The 22,083-nt window shown below is 44.4% G+C and overlaps 1 protein-coding gene across 1 annotated transcript in view; it reads left to right on the forward strand.

The window, feature by feature from the left end:
* PITPNC1 (phosphatidylinositol transfer protein cytoplasmic 1) overlaps positions 1–22,083 on the forward strand; it is a 236,934-nt gene that overhangs the window by 99,374 nt on the left and 115,477 nt on the right. The window contains exon 5 of the mRNA XM_063718894.1: positions 19,861–19,932. Coding sequence (XP_063574964.1) covers positions 19,861–19,932 — 72 coding nt within the window. The remainder of the gene's footprint in view (positions 1–19,860; positions 19,933–22,083) is intronic.

Consider the following 22,083-nt stretch of genomic DNA (forward strand, 5'->3'; position numbering starts at 1 on the left):
ATAGTTCCTGTTCTGTACCCCAAAGCAAAACTTCCCCAAGGTCAGAGCCCCAGTTAGGATCACGGTGCCCTTCCTTTCCTTAGAGAGGCAGCCCCGAGGGCTCAGAAACCTCCAGACCAATGTCTCTTCTTGGAAAGCATTAGTCCAGAGCACGAGGATGTCTATACTAGGATCCCCTAGGTCTTATATCTGACTGTTTAGCCTATTACTCAGACCTCATGCTGCCCTCATTCGTGACAAAGCCCAGGCAAAGAAACCTATTTAGAGTCATCTAGGGCTTCAGCACTATCACAATTATCAAGACATAAGAGCTTTTTCATCACTGTGAGTGACTGCGTGTGTTTAGAATTATGTGGAAATGCCATTTGCCCAGGAAGTGGGAAAAACATCTTTAGCTTGCTTATGGGGGAAAAAAAAAAATTAATTATACAGTAAACAAAGAACAACACAATGACAGTTTCACAGAGGACAGACCATTCAACCAGTTCTTCCAAACTGGTGGGTTCTTCTGAAGTTGGTAAAGTCTGCAGAGAAAGGTGCCTGAGGAGACTGGCTGCCATCCAAAGGAGTTGATTTTGTTTTTCTAGAGCTAAAAAAAACAAAAAAAAGTCTGCGCTTTTAGATGAGCATAAGTCAGCAGTATCAAATCAGCCTTGGTACTAATGAAGAACAAAGGATTTTCTTCTTGTTTGTAGGAATTTGAAAACTCCAGTTATAGGAAATTGATAGCAGGGACCTAGAGTATACAGTTGGTGCATATATTTTGCGGCTGTGACCACCCCTCTCCACCGGCATCTCTCTTAATAAGAATCCATAAAAGAGGAGAAATGGGATGCACCTTTGTGTTAGTTGGAATGACAGAAGCAAAGGCAGATGGGTTGTCAATGTTACTCAACATTTTAAATTATTTAGATGAAAGAGGTGGAAAAATAAAATTGCAACAGACCAGGGAGGATGAAATGACTCTTTCATGAGAATCTCAAATCGTATTGAGCCACTAGGAAAGACAGATTACTCAGGGCTGGTTTAGAACAGCCAAGAAAGAGAGGAAAGGCTGCTCACAGCTGAGAGTCTGTCATCAGTCACCCCAGGTGAACCAGTGTCATCTGCCCAGGAGTGGCCATGGGGAGAGTGAGGTATTTTTCTGAAAGCCACTAAACTATCTGGGATAGGAATTGCACTCACAGTCTGGGCCTTATCAAGCTCCCCCAGTAATCCAAAGAGCTGATGGGTGCTGTGTTTAGAGACCAGTGACCCCCATTCCTCACAAGCCCTGTCTCCCTTCTTAAGCCTTTCTTCCCCGCACCTTCCCCTGAGTCCCAGCCGAGGAGCAGTACAAACCACTGTATTTCACAACTACGAACACAGGGACGAGTCCAGGGAAGATTACGTTTATTATACCAGACCTCTAGGATTGGGCTTGTTAGGAAATTAAAGAAAAAAATCTGGCTATCTCATCTACGATGTAAGCTAAGAGGGTGAAAGTCCCTAAGAGTCCCTTCTTTGAGGCCATGGAGCCAGGAGTTAGCAGGTTAGGAAATAACTTTTATCTATGTATCACAATTAACCCTCGGTATTTAGTGCAGTACATGATTTTTTTAGACAAAGGGAAGTATCCTTTTTTTAGGGACCAGGCCAAAGAAACAGTCCTCCAGTTGGGGGCACTGATGAGCAAGGCAGCAATTAGGCATGGGCCTGAAAAGCACCCTCGTGGAGAAGAGGACAGTAAGGCCAGGTGTGGTGGCTGATGCCAGTAATCCCAGCATTTCAGGAGGCTGAGATAGGCGGATCACTTGAGGTCAGGAGTTCAAGACCAGCCTGGCCAACATGGCGAAACCTTGTCTCGACTAAAAATACAAAAATTCGCTGTGCATGGTGACGCATGCCTGTAATCCCAGCTCCTCGGGAGGCTGACCTTGAACCCAGGAAGTGGAGGTTGCAGTGAGCCGGGATCATGCCACTGCACTCCAGCCTGGGTGACAGAGCAAGACCCTGTCTCAAAAACAAAAAACAAACAAACAAAAAACCCCCAAAACAAAGAAGATTGTGTGAGACCAATGTCATAATAGAGCCAGAACGACCAAGCTCAAAAATCTTCACGGTTCTAGAGAATTTAGATGGAAGCAGTCTAGAACCATTTATAACTACCATTCAAGATGGTGCACAGCCCATTAAGTAAGGGATGGGCTATACAGAGCTAAACAGATTTTATAATTACAGGACTTCTCAGAGCCTTTCCTATTCTAATGTACATTGTGAATCTCCAAAGGGAGCTGTGGCATGCAACATTTCCCAAGCTTATTTGTCCAAGGGATCTTGGGTTTTGCAAGGCCAATCTTTTAAGATTTAGAGGTGTTCCAGAAACTTCTCTTCAGGTCAGAGCCATTATTTGCCCACTAACTATGCCAGTGGATCAATTCTATTTCAGTAAATGTTATTTTCTTCTAAATTTCAGTGAGCTAATGTGTTGCCTGAAGATGACTGTTACTCAGATACCAAAGTTTTTTGAAGAATGCCCAACAGTAATGGAAGTGTTTTATTTTTAGAATCAGGTGACACAGAACCCATAAGTTCCTTTTCAAGCAAAGTCAGTTCTGTTCAACCACACAGCAAAGTCAGCAGTACATTGGGATGGCAGTGGGTTTGTGCATTTGGATTTGTTTCCATTTAGAAAATGAACTGGTTGTACGGGTGAGTCAGTTGCAAACCAGCCTATTCACAGATGTACCGCTGCCCTTGTGTGGGACCAGAGCTTCCCTCTACATCTCAGCAACCCAATTAGTGCCTGGTGAAGCAGGAGCTTTGAAACAGCCAGTTTTGTTTGTTCAGATTATCCCGTTTCCACTTGCTCTAGCTGTTCCCAAGCTCTTCTTTGGACTTCAGAGAAAATTAATTCAGCCATTTCGAGGGGAGAGAGTAGGTGATAGAACACACGGCTCTACTGTAACAAACCATAACATTTTAAAATTGTTTGCATTTTTTTTAACACCACTCGAAATGACTTTACAGAGGGCAATCAGCAGAGAAAACAGAGTTGTTTAAGGGAATGTTTGGTAGAAGATTTTACTAAGAAATTCTCCTTTTCTTCTTTGTTGTTTATTTTCCACTTGCATTACTGAAAAATTTGATTTCCCTTCTGCAGTTTACAAATGTCTGTGGAGTTGTGTTCAGTTCAGTTGTTGAGATCTGCAGAATACAACTGCAAAGATTTTGTGGGCAGATTTCTTTCTGTAAAAATAAACAGTATGACTATGGGTATACCAACATAGTATATTTCAGGAATTAAAGTGAATGCAAAGGCCGGGCATGGTGGCTCATGCCTGTAATCTCAGCACTTTGGGAGGCCGAGGTGGGCGGATCACTTGAGTCAGGAGTTCAAGACAAGCCTGGCCAACATGGCGAAACCCCGTCCCTACTAAAAATACAAAAATTAGCCGGGCGTGGTGGTGTGTGCCTGTAATCCCAGCTACTCAGGAGGCTAAGGCAGGAGAATCACTTGAACCCGGAATGCGGAGGTTGCAATGAGCCGAGATCTCACCATTGCACTCCAGCCTGGATTGACAGTGTAAGACTCTGTCTCAAAAAAAAAAAAAAGGAATGCAAAATTTCCCTGAGGTCTTTGATCTTTTTGATCAGTAAGATAATATGAACTACACGATAGTATGTATTTCTTTACTGTCTAGACAGGTGTTGATACATCTTTTCAGTTCAGAATTTTAAATATTGGTACTATTTTCTTAAGTGAGAGTTTGCTGGGTTGGTGAAGAGGGATGATTCTTAACCATTTATAACTGAGAAGCCTTGCTGTCTGAAAGTTTCCTACCTGGCCATATGCTCACCTGTATTTGGGAAGTCACACTGATCCATTCCCATCTCTGTTGTTATTATTTTTAATTATAAAATAGAGACAGGGTTTCGCTATGTTGCCCAGGCTAATTTTGACCTCCCGGGCTAAAGCAATCCTCCTGCCTCAGCCTCCCAAAGTGCTGGGATTACAGGCGTGAGCCACCACGCCTGGCCCTATCTCTGTTATTTACATGCGATTCTTTTTGTTTGATGTGGTCTCCCTGTCTCTTTAAATTCTTGTCTTGCCATTATGGTATGTAGATATCAGTATTCACGAGCATCCTCTGCTTATTTCTGCCTTGAGAAGTCCAGCCCTAGATCGTATGAGCCTGAATTTCGTTTCCCTGCATGATTATCCTAGAAGTGCAAGTGGGTAGCAAACCATCCCCCATTCAGAAAACATGCTTTCATTCATCTCTTCAGCTCTGTCTCCCTTCTGGCCTTGCTTTCCTAGTGAGTTGCTATTACTCAGCATGTCAGAGGACGGGAAGAGGATCCATGAGTGAATGAACTAATGAATGAACAGAAGCCTCTGCGTAGGGTGCGGGCTGGTGAGGAGCAGCGGAGAGGCCTGCGTGCATTTCCATGCTGTAGCTGGAATACAAGCAGCTGTTTTCCGGCTGTGTTTCGGAGCTCTGCCTTCCACACAGTCCCTTCCTCTCACCCTCCTCCACATCTCTTTCAGGTCCCACCATTCCTCTTGGCCACATTTTTCTTCCTATGCAGCATATATTTAGGAAGTCATTCTGATTCATCCTCGTCTCTATTATTTACATGCAATTCCTTTTCTTCCTTTCCTTTTTCCTTTAAAATTCTACTTTTTTTTTTTCTCCTCTTGAGTTCCTCTTCTCACTTTTGTGGAACTATCTTCTTTGCAATTTTTTTCTCCAGCTACCCTGTCACCATAACCACCCACCTTATCTGTATCTGAAGTCATACGTAGCCCTCGGAAACCAGAAGGGCGAAGGGAGCTCAAATATCTCCCCTTATTTCCTTTGCATCTTTGCCTGTATGATAACTAAGGTTCTGAGTAGAGGGTGACGGCCAGACATTTACCTTTTTGAAATTGATGTGTGTATTAAAGATCTTCTGTGCACAAAACAGAAATTTATATTTTGCCTTCCAAGCATGGGGTAAAATTTCTATCAAAATGGGGAGATAAAAATTTTTTAATGAATAAAGGAAGCTGAAAGGTATTTTAAGATCTAGGTTCTACCAACTGTCTGTATACACATTTATCATCCACTTTCTTCTACTTTTCAAGCAACATGGGCTTTCCTCATTTATTTTCCAGTAGCTCCAGCCCCAGAGTCCTGGAAGATAATAAGCCGTAAACTCTATGCCTGCCCTCATTAGCACTGTGGAACATTCTGGATGTGAGTCTCCTGTTGGTGAACAGAGGAAACACTTGCAAATCTAGTTTTATTAATGATCCCATCTCAAGTTGCAATTCCCAAGGTGGCCTTGGAGCACAGTTAATATGACAATATAGAATACAGTACCAGAGAATCGATGTCATCTACAGGGGAACTCCATTAGAGAGAAAGTCAAGTCTGTATAGAATTTCATGCTCGTGGATAGCAGGGAACACGTTTTACATACTGTTGGAACAAGATGGCAAGAGGAGAATGCATTGAATTCCAGATAAAAGCTAAAAGGAAATTATCTTTTAAAAGCCTGTAAATACTTCATCAACCCCAAGCCAGCTCGACTCTTCCATTTAACTTTCTTGATGTTAGGCCCGTTGTAAAGTGCTGCTCTCAGACATGGAAGAATTTGGGCTGGTGAACAGGAATAAAGCATTGAGTTACTGGGCTGAGGGTTCTTCTCAATGAGTGGTTTTCAAACTGTCCTCCTGTAGGTCCAGGATTTTCCGTGGACAGATCTCAGTGGCCATTCTGTCCCTAATATTTTATTTAAAGAAAGAACTCTGATGCCAGTTAAAATGGTTTGAAAACTACTGAACTGTAACATCTCTCAGCTCCTGCCCTATTCTGAAGACCATGAATAAGTGTGATGTATGTGAGACAGGAACCACTTGAAGCAGCAGTTCCCAAACTTAACAGATTTGCAACTCCTCTGTCCACTTAGTGGTGCTTATATTAGTCAAGGTTCTCCAGAGACACAGAATCAATGGTGGGGGAGATGTGGGGAGAGAGAGAGATGGGTGGGTGGATAGATAGGTTAGATAGGTAGATTAGATAGATAGATTAGATATGTAGATTAGATAGATGGATGAATAGATAGATGATTGATAGATATTAATAGATAAGATAGATAGATAGATAGCTAGATTAAGTAGATGGATAGATAGATGATAGATATTATTAGATAGATTGATTAGATAGGTAGATTGGATGGATGGATGGATGGATATTAACAGATAGATGGATAGATAGATTAGATAGGTAGACAGATTAGATAAAAAGATAGATTAGATAGGTAGATTGGGTGGATGGATGGATGGATGGATGGATGGATTAGAAGGGATTTGCTAGGGAAATTGTCTCACGTGATTAGGGAAGCTGAGAAGTCCCACAACAGCCCACCTGCAAGTTGGAGACCCTGGGGTGCCAGCAGTGTGGCTGAGTCCAAGTCAGAAGGCTTAGGACCAGGGGAGCCGCGAGTGTAGGTCCTGGAGTCCAAAGGCTGAGGAGCCTGGAGCCGTTGTCCAAGGACAGGAGGGGAGGAGTGTGTCCCCGCTCCAGCAGATAGATCCATACATTTGCCTTTCCTCTGTATTGGTCCTCTCCAGCCCTTCAGCAGGTTGGATGGTGCCCACCCACATTGAGGATGGATCTTCCTCACCTAGTACATGCCAACTCACATGACAGTCTCTGGAAACACCCTCACAGACACACCTAAAATAAGGCTTTACTAGGCTTCTAGGTATTCCTTAATCTAGTCAAATTGACACCTAAAATTAACCGTCATAGTGTTCTTTATAACATACTCCTCTTTAAGTTAAAGTAGATTAAATTATAAGAATTTTTGGAAAACCTTGTGACTTCCTGTAAGATAATATAGTTACTCTGGGATGTCATTGATGTATTCACTCATTTTTAAATTGGATTTAAATTTTTTCTGCGTACTAAAATAGTAGATATTTATTGTAACATCCAAGCATTATAAAAATCTATACCACAGAAAATAAAAGAACTTCATAATTTCCACTACTCTCCTCCATGAGAATATTTTCCCATGTTTTTTGGTGTGTATACTAGTTTTTCCATATTTTTCGCTGTGTATACTCGTTTGCCATGTTTTTCAGTGTATATACTAGTTTTTCCATGTTTTTCAGTGTGTATACTTGTTTCCCATGTTTTTCGGTGTGTATACTAGTTTTTCCATATTTTTCAGTGTGTATACTCATTTGCCATGTTTTTCAGTGTGTATACTAGTTTTCCATGTTTTTCAGTGTCTATACTAGTTTTCTGTGTTATTTGGTGTGTATACTAGTTTTCCATGTTTTTCGGTGTCTATACTAGTTTTCTGTGTTTTTTGGTGTGTATACTAGTTTTCCATGTTTTTCACTGTCTATACTAGTTTTCTGTGTTTTTTGGTGTGTATACTAGTTTTCCATGTTTTTCAGTGTGTATACTCGTTTTCCATGGTTTTTGGTGTGTATATTAGTTTTCCATGTTTTTTTGGTGTGTCTACTAGTTTTTCCATGTTTTTTCAGTGTGTATACTAGTTTTCCATGTTTTTCATTGTGTATACTAGTTTTCTGTGTTTTTCGGTGTGTATACTAATTTTCCATGTTTTTTGGTGTGTATACTTGTTTTCCATGTTTTTCAGTGTGTATACTAGTTTTTCCATGTTTTTCAGTGTGTATACTAGTTTTCCATGTTTTTCGATGTGTATACTAGTTTTTCCATGTATTTCAGTGTGGATACTAGTCTACTTTCTTTTTCTTTTTACAAAAATGGGGCTATCCTGTTTTACACTTTGTTTTTTTAATGGTTTTAGAGTCGATCACAATGTACTTACCCAGCCTTCTACTGGTGAACTTTGACTTGTTTCCAAGTTTTTTTATAGGACCAACAATACGGTTAATGAACATGTGTTTATTTGTAATTTTTTTCACATCTGAGAATTCATGCTGGAGTTCTGGGCAAGGTTTTTTGTTTGTTTGTTGTTTTCTGATACAGGGGCTCGCTCTGTCACCCAGGCTGGAGTGCAGTGGTGTGATCTTGGCTCACTGCAACCTCTGCTTCCCAGGTTCAAGCGATTCTCCTGCCTCAGCTTCCCTAGTAGCTGGGAATACAGGTGTGCACCACCACGCCCAGCTAATTTTTGTATTTTTAGTAGCGACAGGGTTTCGCCATGTTGGCCAGGCTGGTCACAAACTCCTGACCTCAAGTGATCCACCCACGTCAGCCTCCCAAAGTGCTGGGATTACAGGCGTGAGCCACCGCACAGGGCCTGGACCTGTTTTTAAAAGCACTTTCATAATAAGAATTAACCTAAGCCATTATATTTCAGTTCAGTTTTTGAAAATTATTGTGTTTTCAAGGTACTAGGGTATTTCGGCATCTAAAGGAGTACCAATGAATTTCTGAAATGAATAATTATTTCCCTAATATATCTTTTGAGTAACTCCTGGTTTTCCTGATTTGGGTTTGTTTGAAGCAAGGCACGTCTATCATATGACAGATTCACACGCACATATTTTCTCTGCTGTTAGTGGCCACAGCACATACTGAGAAGCAAAGCCTGTGCTTTCAACCTCTGCTTCCCTGGAAGCACTTCCATGATTTCCTGATACTCAAGAGTCAGCATGAGATCACAAGCATGCATGTCAGAGCCAGATAGCCTGGCTTGAATCCCATCTCCTCTATGCATTTGTTGTGTGACTTAGAGCACACTGTTGGACCTTTCTGTGCCTTTGTTTCTTCGTCTGTAAAATGGGGATGTATGAGGGTTAATGAGTTAATAGATGAACTAATATGTATCAAATACTCGGTCCAGTGCCTGTTGACAGGAAGGACAGTATAACACTATTGTCATTATAACCTCTGTATTGGGTTGTGTCTGTCCCTCACTGGATGTGTGGAATGTTGGCCAGGTCTCCTTTGGATGGTCATTTTGACCCAAAGGTATCCCAGAACCTCTCAGAGTTAGGAAATACCGGGGCAGGCCAGGCGCGGTGGCTCATGCCTGTAATCCCAGCATTTTGGGAGGCCAAGGCAGGCGGATCATGAGGTCAGGAGATCGAGACAACATCCTGGCTAACATGGTAAACCCCGTCTCTACTAAAAATACAAAAAATTAGCCAGGCATGGTGGCAGGTGCCTATAGTCCCAGCTACTCAGGAGGCTGAGGCAGGAGAATGGCGTGAACCTGGGAGGCAGAGCGTGCAGTGAGCCGAAATTGCGCCACTGCACTCCAGCCTGGGCAACAGAGCGAGACTCCATCTCAAAAAAAAAAAAAAAGAAGTACCTGGGCAACAAGAAGTGCTATCAAGGAGGTGGAGAAATTGGAACGCTCCTACACTGCTCATGGGAATGTGCAAGGGTGCAGCCACTTTGGAATGGGGTAGCCGTCTGGAAGTTCCTCAGAAGGTTAAACATAGAGTTACAGTATGATCAGCAATTCCACTCTAGGTATACACTCAAGAGAAATGAAAACATGGCTGGGCACAGTGGCTAACACCTGTAATCCCAGCACTTTGGGAGACCGAGGTGGGTGGATCACGAGGTCGGGAGTTCGAGACCAGCCTGGCCAACATGGTGAAACCCCGTCTCTACTAAAAATACAAAAATTAGCTGGATGTGGTGGCAGGTGCCTGTAATCCCAGCTACTCTGGAGGCTGAGGCAGGAGAATCGCTTGAACCCAGGGGGCGGAAGTTGCAATGAGCCAAGATCATGCCACTGCACTCCAGCCTGGGCAACAGAGTGAGACTCCATTTCAAAAAGAAAGAAAGAAAGAAAAGAGAAGAGAAGAGAAAAGAAGAAAGAAGAAAGAAAGAAAGGAATCCAGACAAAAACTTGCACAAGAATAGCTGTGGCAGTATTGTTCATAGTAGCCAAAAAATAGAAACAAATGTTCATCAACTGATAAATGGAGAAATCAGATGTGGTATGTCCATACAATGGACTGTTATTCAGCCAGAAAAAGGAATGGAGTACCCATACATGCTAGAACATGGATGAGCCTTGAAAACATGCTAAGGGAAAGAAGCCAGGAACAGAAGACCACATATGATACACTTCCATTTGTAGGAAATGTATAGAATAGACAAATCTTAGAGACAGAGTAGATTAGGGGTTGCGTACAACGTGGTGCCGCAGGTAGGCAGGAATGGGGACGTGACTGCTGATGGATACAGGGCTTCTTTGGGAGGTAATGGAAATGTTCTAAAATTAGATTGTCATAATGGTTGTATAACTCTGAATATACTGAACACCATTAACTTGTATACTTGAAATGGGTGAATTACATGGTATGTGAATAAAGCTATTTTTTATTTATTTTATTTTATTTTTTTAGAGATGGGTTCTTGCTTGCTCTGTCACCCAGGCTGGAATGCAGTAGTGTGATCATAGCTCACTGCAGCCTCAAACTCCTGGGCTCAAGTGATCCTCCTGCCTCTGCCTCCTGAATAGTAAAGCTATATTTTGGGGGGAAAAGGGGGAAACAGCTCCTCAATTTGGGGGTGGGCTCCCAGAATCTACCTACTTACTGAAAGCAAGGCATCAGGAGAGAGGGCTGGAATCTGTTTTTAACAAGCCCAGCAAATGAGGTATCATTAAGTAGGTCTTAGAAATGTACTGTCATAGAGAATATTTTTATTTTTATTTTATTTTTATTTTACATTGCAAAGTGGGATAGGGTAGGATTAATACCTTTTAGCTTACATTTTTGCCACAGGCTAGGTGCTGTGGAAATACAGTGTCCTTTGATGACAATAATGACAATCTTCAAAGTGAGCGGTGCACATTCTTCCAGAAGTTTCGCACTTCCTGCTTCTGAAGTGCAGTGCCCTAGAGAGCCTCAGACCCATCCCCAGGGCCCCCATTCACTGCAGCCACCATCGTCTCTCTCCCTATGCAGGTGCTAAGACAGAAGTAAGGGCCGCCAGCACCACCCAGAAACTGACTATGAAATCCGCAATGTGTCTGACCCTTTCTCTTTAAGTCTTTGGTTTGCTTACATTTCATTTTGTTCCTGTAAGTGTTTCTTATTGCCATAGCAACCCTAATCAATCACTGGACCAAAAATAGCTCTTTCATGTTTTCCAAAGCATGTCTGTAGTGAATTGGAAATTCAGTTCTGCCGTGCATTTTGCATATGCTGCTTTCATTTCCCGACACTGAACCTGGGAGGGCTTGTGTCTGGAAATTATTCTTGCAGAGACCCAGAAACCTCACTTGTCTTTCCTGGCGTTCTTCATCCCCACTGCAGATCCCCCAATCACTTCCAAAAGCTACAAGTAGATGCATTTAAATGTTCCACCGTCACTTTTTCTGCACATTGAGTTTTAGGTGCTGGAGGTTTTACACGTACCAGAATATCACTTTTCAATAAGAGGTTCATCCTGGTGGATTCCATTGGGTTTGGAAGGCCAATTATAGATGCTTAGACACCAGATAAAAGGAAGAGGGTCATGGCAGGGAGCAGATGGCAGCAACACCTGTAAGATTCCTCTGGCTTAGGTGGCTCTAAGCTAGAAAATCAAAGATGAGATGATAGGAGAGCTCCTGCCTTGATTCCCTGACTTCTTCCTGACACTGCTACTGTTTTTAGGGGGTTGGGGCAAATTAAACACTGGATGTAATTAAGTGAATATTTTCTATGATTCTTTCTCTGCTTTATTCTCCCTGCCAAGCTGTGCCTTTAGTCGAGAAGAGGGAGAGAGAGATAAAAAAGAAAAGATTTTTCGTGAGAAAGAGGGTTCCAGACCTGGAGTGAGCCCAGAGGAGGAAGAAGAGGTGGAGAGGGACAGAAATGACTCACTGATTTCCCCCAGGCTCCAGGGACAGGCGTGGTTTTTTGCCTCCCCCTCTGCCTGTAAGCAGGGTCACCTCTGTGGCCTCAAGGGTTCCCAACTTCTGTTTTATGCTTCTGTTTCTTAACTTCTTTGAGCCTTGGTTTTGGCGACTGGGCTGAGTGAACCAGCGGACGTGCACCCTTTAGATCTAGGAAAGAAAAGAGTTCACGGAGACCCTGGTAGAGTTTTTGTTCCCTGCATGAAGTCAGCAGGGGGTCAAGGGAAAGCTCAGAGAAAAGGTCAGTGGAAGGGGCACCTGCCCAGAAGAAGGGAGCTGCCAAGGATGGAGCCTGGGACACGTGGTGACATTTCCTCAGCAGCAGAGCAGGTCAGGGATTCAGAGTAAGTCCGGAAGAGCCCAGATCTGCTCTGTGGTTTGGCTGCCTTCCTTGCCATGGGAAGGAGCCATTAGGTGTCCTATGGGTGCCTTTCCGGAAGCCTCTGCATCCTTGCATCTTCATAGTGGAGGATCTGCCTTTGACCCCAGCTCAGCTTTCTCGTCCACATTGCCTAGGAGGGTACAATGGAGTGGACCAACATCTCTCCAGCATCTGCCAGCTGCTGCCTGGCCCTGGACATTCATTATCTCTTTTCATTCTCACCTCACAGCTTTGAGGTTGCAATTGTCTCCATTTGATAGATGAGGAAACTGAAGCTCAGAGGGATTCGTGAATTTGCCCCAAGTCACACAGTTTGTTGGAAAAGAAGCTGCGGTTTGAACTGAAGTCTGTTTTACTCCAAAAACCTGTATTTTTTTTTTCCTACTAAATCATCATGCTCCTTCTCTGTGGGTTAGGTGCCTGCTGCTGCATCTGGACACCAGATAATGACAAGCTTGCTGACATCAGTTACTAGTAAATATCACCCTGGGCAATAAGCAGTGGCCATTGATTGACAAAGCAGGTGGCATCATAGGTGGAACTAATGTCAGAAAAAGCACCAATTCCCCCTTCCCCTGCACATGCTTGAACCTCAAAGTCAGTGATGCTTTACTCAGATGAAAACCAGATGGGTGATTTGGAAGAAGGCAGCCAGCAGGCTGGGTGTTGTGTTGGTTTTCTCTTGCCGTGTAACAAATCTCCCGCAAATTTAGCAACTTAAAACAACACAAGTGGCTGGGTGCAATGGCTCATGCCAATAATACCAGCACTTTAGGAGGCTGAGGTTGGAGGATCGCTTCAGCTCAGGAGTTTGAGACCAACCTGGGCAACACAGTGAGAGCTCATCTCTACTAAAAATAAAAAAAATTAGCTGGGTGTGGTGGTGCATGCCTGTGGTCCCAGCTGTTCAGGAGGCTGAGGTGGGGGATTGCTTAAGCCCAGGAGGTCAAGGCTGCGGCGAGCTGAGCTATACTGCATTCAAGCCTGGGCAACAGAATGAGGCTCTGTCTCAAAAAAGAGAAGAAAAGAAAAGAGAAGAAAAATAACACAAGTTTGTCATCTTGCAGTCTCCATGGGTCAGGAGTTGGAACCGAGGCTAGCTGGGTCCTTGGCTCAGGGACTCACCAGGTAGAAATCAAGGCATCAACCAAGGTTCTAGTTTCACCAGAAATGCAGGGTCCTCTTCCAGGCTCACTGGTGGTTGGCAGGATTCATTCCTTGTGGTTGTAGGACGGAGGTCGCGTTTTCTAGCTGGTTCTTCTCCGGCTGTCACTCTCAGTTCCCAGTAGACCTCTCTTGGGTCCTATCCACGTGGCTATCTCACAACTTCAAAGCCAACAGAAGAATCTCTGCTTTTTCTAAAGTGAAGTCTGGTATACTGAGACAGAGTCCCAGGAGTGACTGACTGTCTTATCTTTTTGCTATCAATCAAAAGCTGTGCTCCCTTTGAAGGTTCTGAGGGGCAACCAGGGGAGTGACAGCCCATCATATCCCCAGGTCCTGCTCACACCCGAAGGCAAGGATTACACAGGATGTGCGCACCAGTGGCTGGGACTCTGGAGGCCGTCTGTGGTGGGTTTTTCAGTCTTTCGTTCATATGCTGTGGGCCAAATGGGACTTTAGACATTCAGCATTTCCAAATGACTGTTCCTTAGATAACACTGGATGCTTCAGCAGCCCTTAGACATCTTTTTCTGTTTTAGCCAATGGCTGACAACCCTAGTGTCTCTCTTCTTGGAACAAAGTTCAGGTGTGGTTACATCAGGGTTCCCAACATTTTTTCCACCCCCACACTCCTGACAGATCCCTCGGTGATATAGAATCCCTCCACCCGAGGACATTTATCAGGATCTTTAGGGAACAGCGCATATTTTGAGAAAAACTCCAGGGTTGGAAAGTGGGGTTCCCGTCTTCCCATTGAAATTGAGAATGACTAGGTTAGATGGTATATTCCTAGTGGAAGCAAAAGTCTTAGTTACAGAAAGCATTATTTGAGCAAACCTAAACTAAAGGAGATGATTTAACACCTGAAGAAGCTGGGTAAAGCAGGGGGGTAAAGAAGAAGGGGGGTGACTTTGATGAGCACCATTCCAAGTGGTGCTGGTATTAGGGGGGCACCCTCCTGTTAGAGTGTGAGCTTACCACATGGTTGGTGAGCCTGGGACACAGATAGCTAATGGTAATGGTGACAAAGGAGATACGTGCTGTGATAAAGGGACAAACAGAATACTGCCAGCATGCGTGGGATAATCATTCCGAAGTGGTACTTGAGATGGTCTTTGAGTAAGATTTAGGAAAGAAATTTCGGGCTGAGAGTACCATGGGCCAAAAAAAATAAAAGACCTGACAGCAGGAAGTTTTCCAGGGAAGGGGGAGTGGACCTAGATTTAGGGTGGGTTCAAATCCAGTGACTTTTGTCCTCGTAAGAAGAGAAGAGAGCACAGAGACCCAGAGGGAAGAAGGGGATGTAAAGACGGAGGCAGAGACTGGAGTGATGCACCCACTCCCGGTACCACCAACAGCTGGAAGAGACAAGGACAGATTCTCTCCCAGAGTCTTCAGAGGGAGTATGGCTCTGCCAAACACCTTGGTTTCAGGCTTCTGGCCTCCAGAACTGTGAGAGAATAAATTGCTGCTGTTTTAAGCCACGCAGTTTGTGGAACTGGCTACGATAACTCTAGAGTACCAGTACAGTCAGGGAGAAACATTCGCGTTCAGTCCGGACCTTTCAAGTTTGATGAACCTGTAGGGTCTTTGTTGGGGATGGCCAGTGGGCACCTGGAAATGTGAGAGGAGTTGGAATTTGAGATGTTGATTTGGGAGGCATCTGCCAAAAAAGAAAAAAATCATGAAAAGTCAGAAGCAGATGAGATCACCAGGGAGGAGGGTTTGGATCAAGAAAAGAGGCTGTAGGTAGGGTAGGACCTGAGGGATCTCCTGCAGGGAAGGAGTGGAGGAGGGAAGAGAAGGCTGAACTGCTGCTCAGGATGGAGGAGTTGCTCAGTCATATTGCAGTGTAGAGAGGTCTCCAGGGTGCAAATGGAAGAGTGATGCTGCTTTGGAAATCCTTTGATGATCAGGTGGGAGGTGGAAAAAGTAGAGACAGGAAGCACTGAAACTGAATACTCTTTTTTTTTTGAGATGGAGCCTTGCCCTGTCGCCCAGGCTGGAGTGCAGCGGCGCGACCTCAGCTCACTACAACCCCCGCCTCCCGGGTTCAATCGATTCTTCCCGCTCAGCCTCCCGAGTAGCTGAGATTACAGGCATTTGCCATCATGCCCAGCTAATTCTTGTATTTTTGTAGAGATGGGGTCTCACCATTGGCCGGGCTGGTCTTGAACTCCTGACCTCAGGTGATCCACACACCTCGGCCTCCCAAAGTGCTGGGATTACAGGCATGAGCCACCACGCCCGGCCACTGACTACTCTTTTAATAAGTTTTTTTACGAAGACAGAGACAGATAAGGAATTGATTATAGATGGGGGAAGAAATAGGATCAAGGGAACTTTGTGCTTATTTATTTTTTAAGACTATGTCTCTTTTCATTATATTTTTAGGCTGTGGGAAGGAAGCAGGGAAAAGACACAAATAATCAATGAAACAAGGTTCCGGAGAAGAGCTTACAAATAATTTGTACTGTGCACCTACTATGTGCCAGTCACTGTGCTGGGGTTTAGCTGTGTGATCTCATTGATCTTCTGAACATTCCTACAGAGTGGAGGATTGTCCCCATTCTCCACCTGGGGCAACTGGGGCTGAGAACAGTAAAATAACTTGCCCAGGTTAATACATCTTGGATTTGAGCCCAAGTCAGCTGGCTCTGATGTCTCAGTGCTTTTCATTATATTATTTCTCCGCTGAAAAAGAGGAGGATATATCTTTCTCGGATTCACAAAGAATAAGAAACGTAAAGAAATAAGCAGATTTGTAATGGAGGAAAGGGATGTGTCAGTGTTTCTATCATGCGGTTCGTGTCCTCATTAAACTATGACTCAAAGTGATCAGCTGCGAGGAAGAGGGGAGAAAGGGTGAACCCAGGCAAGGGACCTTGAGAGGGGAAGGGATTTAGGATAGATCAGTGGGTGAGATATAACAGGGAGCCAATCAGGAAGAAATAAAAGACCTTGCTTTAAAGCTAAGCTTCCGCTAGGATTAGTGGGCTGGATTTTTGGAGAAACCAGCCTGCATGGGGGAGGCAGAAGGTTATCTTAACATGGACATCACCCCAGAGAGATTTCAGTGACAGCACTGAAGAAGCCCAGAGCCACAGATAATTCTGATTTTAACTCAAGACACCCGCACACCCCAGGGCTCTGAGAACGAGTCATCAGACATCCCAAGGGGATTATCAGCCCCAACCCCCTGCCGAAGGAGAAAGTACTGACCCGCTTGGAGTTACCAGGAGCTGTTCTCTGGCCACCCCACTGAAGCCAGGTGCACTACTCCTAGCTTCGTGGCAAGGTTGCCATTCTGATGTGAAAATAACCAAAGTCCCCACTCAAAAATAACAACATCTGCTAATTTGCATGGGAGTTTTGCATTTCATAATTGGGTTTAATATATAAATGCTAAAATTCATGTGTTGGGCTAGCTAAGTGGTTTAGAGGTTCAGTGGGTAAAAACTCCTCGCAGTGTTCCACTCCAGCGCACCGAGACCCACACCCACGCTCCACAACTCTGTTCTCTCCCCACTGCTTGGATTGACTCTCATGTGAATTATGGGATAAAAAATACAAAATCGATTTATCTAAAGGCTTGTCATGTCTAAGAGGGTCTCAGCCAGGGCATTCCCCCATGTTCCCGTGTCTGCTTTGGGGCTCTGAGTCCTCCAGCGTCTTCATTTGAGATGAGCAGCTGCTCCTTGGTGCTACCTGGACCCGGGTGTAAGGGCAGCGGTTATAGAGTGAGAAGTTTGAGAGGAGACAGCAGAGAAGGTGTTAATGAATAATCACAGGGCCTCGTTCTCCATAAAGGCAATTACTGGGATTGATTGTTTCCGTGTTTCCTTAGTCACGGTTCAGATCCCTTGTTTCCCTCAGATTAAGACAGATGCGTGCTGAACGCGCCCTGGCATGTGATGTCAGGAGAATTATCGATGGCACGTCCCAGGCCTCTGCCTTCTCGTGCAGGTGCCACCAGGGGTCTCAGCTGGGCTGAAAGGGGAGCATGGTCATTGTGCGGCTGAAGCATGTGTGTGCTATAGCCAGGTGGTTTTCCAGTTTGAGCATGTCTCAGCATGCACTGGAGGGCTTGGTAAACAGATTGCTGAACCCCACCTCCAGAGTTTCTGATTTAGTTGGTCTGCTGAAGAATTTGCATTTCTATCTTTCTTTCTTTTTTTTTTGAGACTGAGTCTCACTCTGTTGCACAGGCTGGAGTGCAATGGCGCGATCTCAGCTCACTGCAACCTCCACGTCCCAGGTTCAAGCGATTCTCGTGCCTCAGCTTCCCAAGTAACTGGAATTACAGTGGTACACCACTACACCTGGCTAATTCTTATATTTTTGGTAAAGATGGGGTTTCACCATGTTGGCCAGGCTGGTCTCAAACCCCTGACCTCAGGTGATATCCCCGCCTTGGTCTCCCAAAGTGCTGGGATTACAGGCATGAGCCACACCGTGCCTGGCCAAGTATTTGCATTTCTAACAATTCTGGGCTGCTGGAGCTGGTCCAGAAACTCCTCTTTGAGAACCATTCAGTATGGTGAAGAGTATGGACACTGGGACCCGGCCACGTGGCCGCATGAGACTGTGGGCCATTTACTTACCCTCTCTGCACCTCCATCTCCTCATCTTTAAAGCGGGAAGGGGATGGTAATAGTACCTCCTTCACGGGGTTGTTGCCAGGAATAAATGAGTGAAAGCATCAGAGCATTTGTAGCAGTGTCTGGTATAGACAGTATATGAGTACTGGAAACATGTATAAGGGATCCAGCCTCTTGGGACTATGATGCTATCAGGCCAAGTCTGGTTTCCCCAACACCCACAGATCCCAATGGAGGTGCTGGGTCATTTTGCCCATTAGCCATCAATCCCACCTCTGGTGGCCAAGAAAGTTAATGCCCAGCTTAGGGCTAGCTAGAGTGTGGTTACACCAACATCCATCAAAATTCTCTTCTCAAGCCACCTTAACCCTTCACATCTACTGAATGCATAGGACTTGACTCAGCGAGACTGGGGCTGTAGGGTTGGGTTGCATTTGGGGTTTCTGTCCCTCGTGTGGACAAAGACAAAGACAGGGGCTGCCTTTTCTGGTTCAGTTTCTACCCATGGATGCTGTCTGCTGAATGCATTCTTGCTGCTCAGTACTATACATTTTTAAAACATCATTTTATTAATATTTAACCCTCACAGTGTCACTCTTAGGTAATAATTATTATTCCTGTTTTAACTCTGTTGGGGTTCAGAGAAGTTAAATGACTTATCCAAATTACATATTAAAAGCCAGGTCTCAGCCGGATGCAGTGGCTCATGCCTGTAATCCCAGCACTTTGGGAGGCCGAGGCGGGAGAATCACGTAAGGCCAGGAATTGGAGACCAGCCTGGGCAACATAGAGAGACCCTCGCCTCTACAAAAAAATTTTTAAAAATCAGCCAGGTATGGTGGCACACAGCTGTAGCTGTAGTCCCAGCTACCTGGGAGGCTGAGGCGGGAGGATCGCTTGAGCCCACAGGTCAAGGTTACAGTGAGTTGTGATCACACCACTGCACTCCAGCCCGGGTGACAAAGTAAGACTCTGTCTCAAAAATAAAAATAAAAAGAAGGCCGGGCGCCTGTAATCTGTAATCCCAGCACTATGGGAGGCCAAGGCGGGCAGATCTTTTGAGCTCAGGAGTTTGAGACCAGCCTGGCTAACATGGAGAAACCCTATCTCTACTAAAAATACAAAAATTAGCCGGGCTACACTGGAGGCTAAGGCATGAGAATCACTTGAACCCGGGAGGTGGAGGTTGCAGTGAGCCAAGATCGCACCACTGCACTCCAGCCTGGGCGACAGAGCAAGACCATGTCTCAAAACGATAAAAAATAATACAATTTAAAAATTAAAAATAAAATTTAAAATAAATTTTTAAAAAAAATTTTTATTTTACTTTAAAAATAAATTTATGTTTTAAAAATTAAAAATAAATTTATGTTTTAAAAATTAAAAATAAAAGCCAGGTCTGTCTGACTTCAATAATCTATGACTTTAAAGTTCTCCTATATCCCCTTGCTAATGTTATATGAGCATTTATATAAAGATTAAGGCTGGGTCCCCAAGAATCCAGCAATGGCAATGGTAGCTGCTCCCCAAAAGTAAGCTCACCAGAACTGGAACTGGCGTGATTTGGGGGTTTGCTTTTCTAAAGCTTATGCTAGGAGTCACAGAACATATTCCTTTTGGAAATGTCCTCTTCAGGGACTTGCCCTCTATTGCTGGTTATTCTCTGTGGCCTGACCTCTGTCTGGATGAAACTGTGTTCATGGTCCTAAAGGCGGCTTTCCTTTGTCTGAATTTGGATATTGACTTAGTATCTTAACATTTCTGCTCCGGGACGGTGCTCGCAACCAAATGGCCAGGAAAGTATTCAGAAGCTCTGCTGAATATAGGAAGAGAGAAAAAATGTTATGCTAATGAAAATTTGCTTTTCTCCCACAGTGTTCCTTTCTGCCGAAATTCTCCATTCATATAGAAACCAAGTATGAGGACAACAAAGGAAGCAATGACACCGTGAGTAGCCCCTCCTTCCATGCTGCGCTCGCCTCTTGGGCTCTGAATATCACAGCACTTCTCGCAGCCCCTCTGTGACCAGGGCCAGCAGTGGGACCTGTGCCTGGGACCTCAGAGATGTTCTGGCCTTTGGCTTCTGAGGGTTATTTCCCTGGGACTTTTCCCTGGAATTCTTTTGTTGTCTAGCTTTTCTTTCTTCTCGTTTTTATGTACTTTCCCTGGGCCTCTGAGCAGAAGCCTCTGACCTGGGGTGATTGTCATGGAGGTGGAGAGGATGACAGGGCACTTGGAACTCCAAGATTTGGTTTCTGATCATTGGACGGAGTACACATCTTCTCAATGCCTATTAATATCTACTTTGGAAAGGGAATACAATCAAAGATATGTGTACACAGAAAAGGAAATACAGTCAGATGTATGTGTAAACAGAAAAGGAAATACAGGCCCGGTGCAGTGGCTCATGCCTGTAATCCCAAGCACTCTGGGAGGCTGAGGCAGGCACATCACCTGAGATCAGGAGTTCGAGACCAGCCTGGTCAACATGGCGAAACCCTGTCTCGACTAAAAATACAAAAATTAGCTGGGTGTGGTGGTGCACACCGGTAATCCCAGCTACTTGGGAGGCTGAGGCAGGAGGATTGCTTGAACCTGGGAGGCAGAGGTTACAGTGAGCCGAGGTTGCACCACTGCACTTCAGCCTGGGCCACAGAGCGAGACTCCATCTCAAAAAAATAAAAAAAGAGAAAAGGAAATAGAATCAGATGTGTGTGTGCATACTGCATGCATGCTTACACACATGCGGTGTATGTATACACCCACACATCCTACCTTAAAATCAGGGGGTACCCCCACAAAATATTTACCTCCTGAGGCATTCTGACTTTTACTAAATTTCAGCCAAGTATTTTGCTTATTAGTGTTGGGTAAAACCCATCTTCTGACCTGGCTTTTACCCCCAGGCTCTTTCTGTTTGGGCAGTACATTTCTAACTTCTCTTTTCTTTGGGGGTGACTGTTTTGACCTACCAAAAGCCTCACCTGGGATTAGGCTGTGGGTTCCTTCAGGACCCATTGAAAGGAAGAACCTGGATCCAGAAGCTTCAGGGCTTCCCCAGAGTTCATGGAACTTCCCAGAGGAGAGAGAAATACAGCTGGCAGAAGTACTATCCTATCACTATGTTCAGGAACCCCATCGTTAGTGTCTCCTTGAAGTGGCGGCCCAATGGGAAATGTTTAGGGCAATTTTCCTGTCACAGCCTGAAATCACAGGTGCGTTGCTGGCCAAATTCATCAAAACCACCATGTCTAAAACAGTGTCACACTGTGTTTCAACTTGAATCCTTGTAAAATAGTGATTTTTTTTTTTTTTTTTTTTTTTTTCTGATTAGAAAGCAGGCCGGGCGCGGTGGCTTGCGCCTGTAATCCTAGCATGTTGGGAGGCCAAGGCGGGCGGATTGTCCAAGCTAAGGGGTTCAAGACCAGCCTGGGTAACATGGCAAAACCCCATCTCTACTAAAAATACAAAAAATTAGCCGGGCGTGGTGGCGCATGCCTGTAATCCCAGCTACTCAGGAGGCTGAGGCAGGAGAATTACTTGAGCCTGGGAGGCAGAGGTTGCAGTGAGCCCAGATCGCGCCACTGCACTCCAGCCTGGCGACAGAGCGAGACTCTGTCTCAAAAAAAAAAAAAAAAAGTTAATACATGACTATTCAAACTTGGAGAATGCAAAAAGAAAGTATTGAAAAAAGAAAGAAAAAACCAATAGCAATCCCACAATTTAGAGATGACTTCTGTTAGCAATTTGGTTCATGTTGCAGATTATGGACAAATTTATTTTTTAACCAATTCCTCCTGAATTGAATCATATAGTATGTTATTTTTAACATGCCCTGAAGTATGCTTCCCCACAATGATTTTTCCTGGCTGTACCACCTTCCATATTTCAGTATACTTCTTTAAACAATTGCTGGTCACTGGATATTGAAGTAAGCTTGACTCTTTTCACGTAGCTGTGGACTCTCATGAAAAGGATAATAAAGTTCAGTTGCCTGAATTGCTTTTCCTGGCATAATATGAAAATATGGGGGAATTTTTTTTTTTTTCTTTATAAGACAGGGTCTCGCTCTGTTACCCAGGCTGGAGTGCAGTTAGC

This window comes from Pongo abelii, chromosome 19, assembly GCF_028885655.2.
Source record: "Pongo abelii isolate AG06213 chromosome 19, NHGRI_mPonAbe1-v2.0_pri, whole genome shotgun sequence".
NCBI classification, from domain to species: Eukaryota; Metazoa; Chordata; class Mammalia; order Primates; family Hominidae; genus Pongo; species Pongo abelii.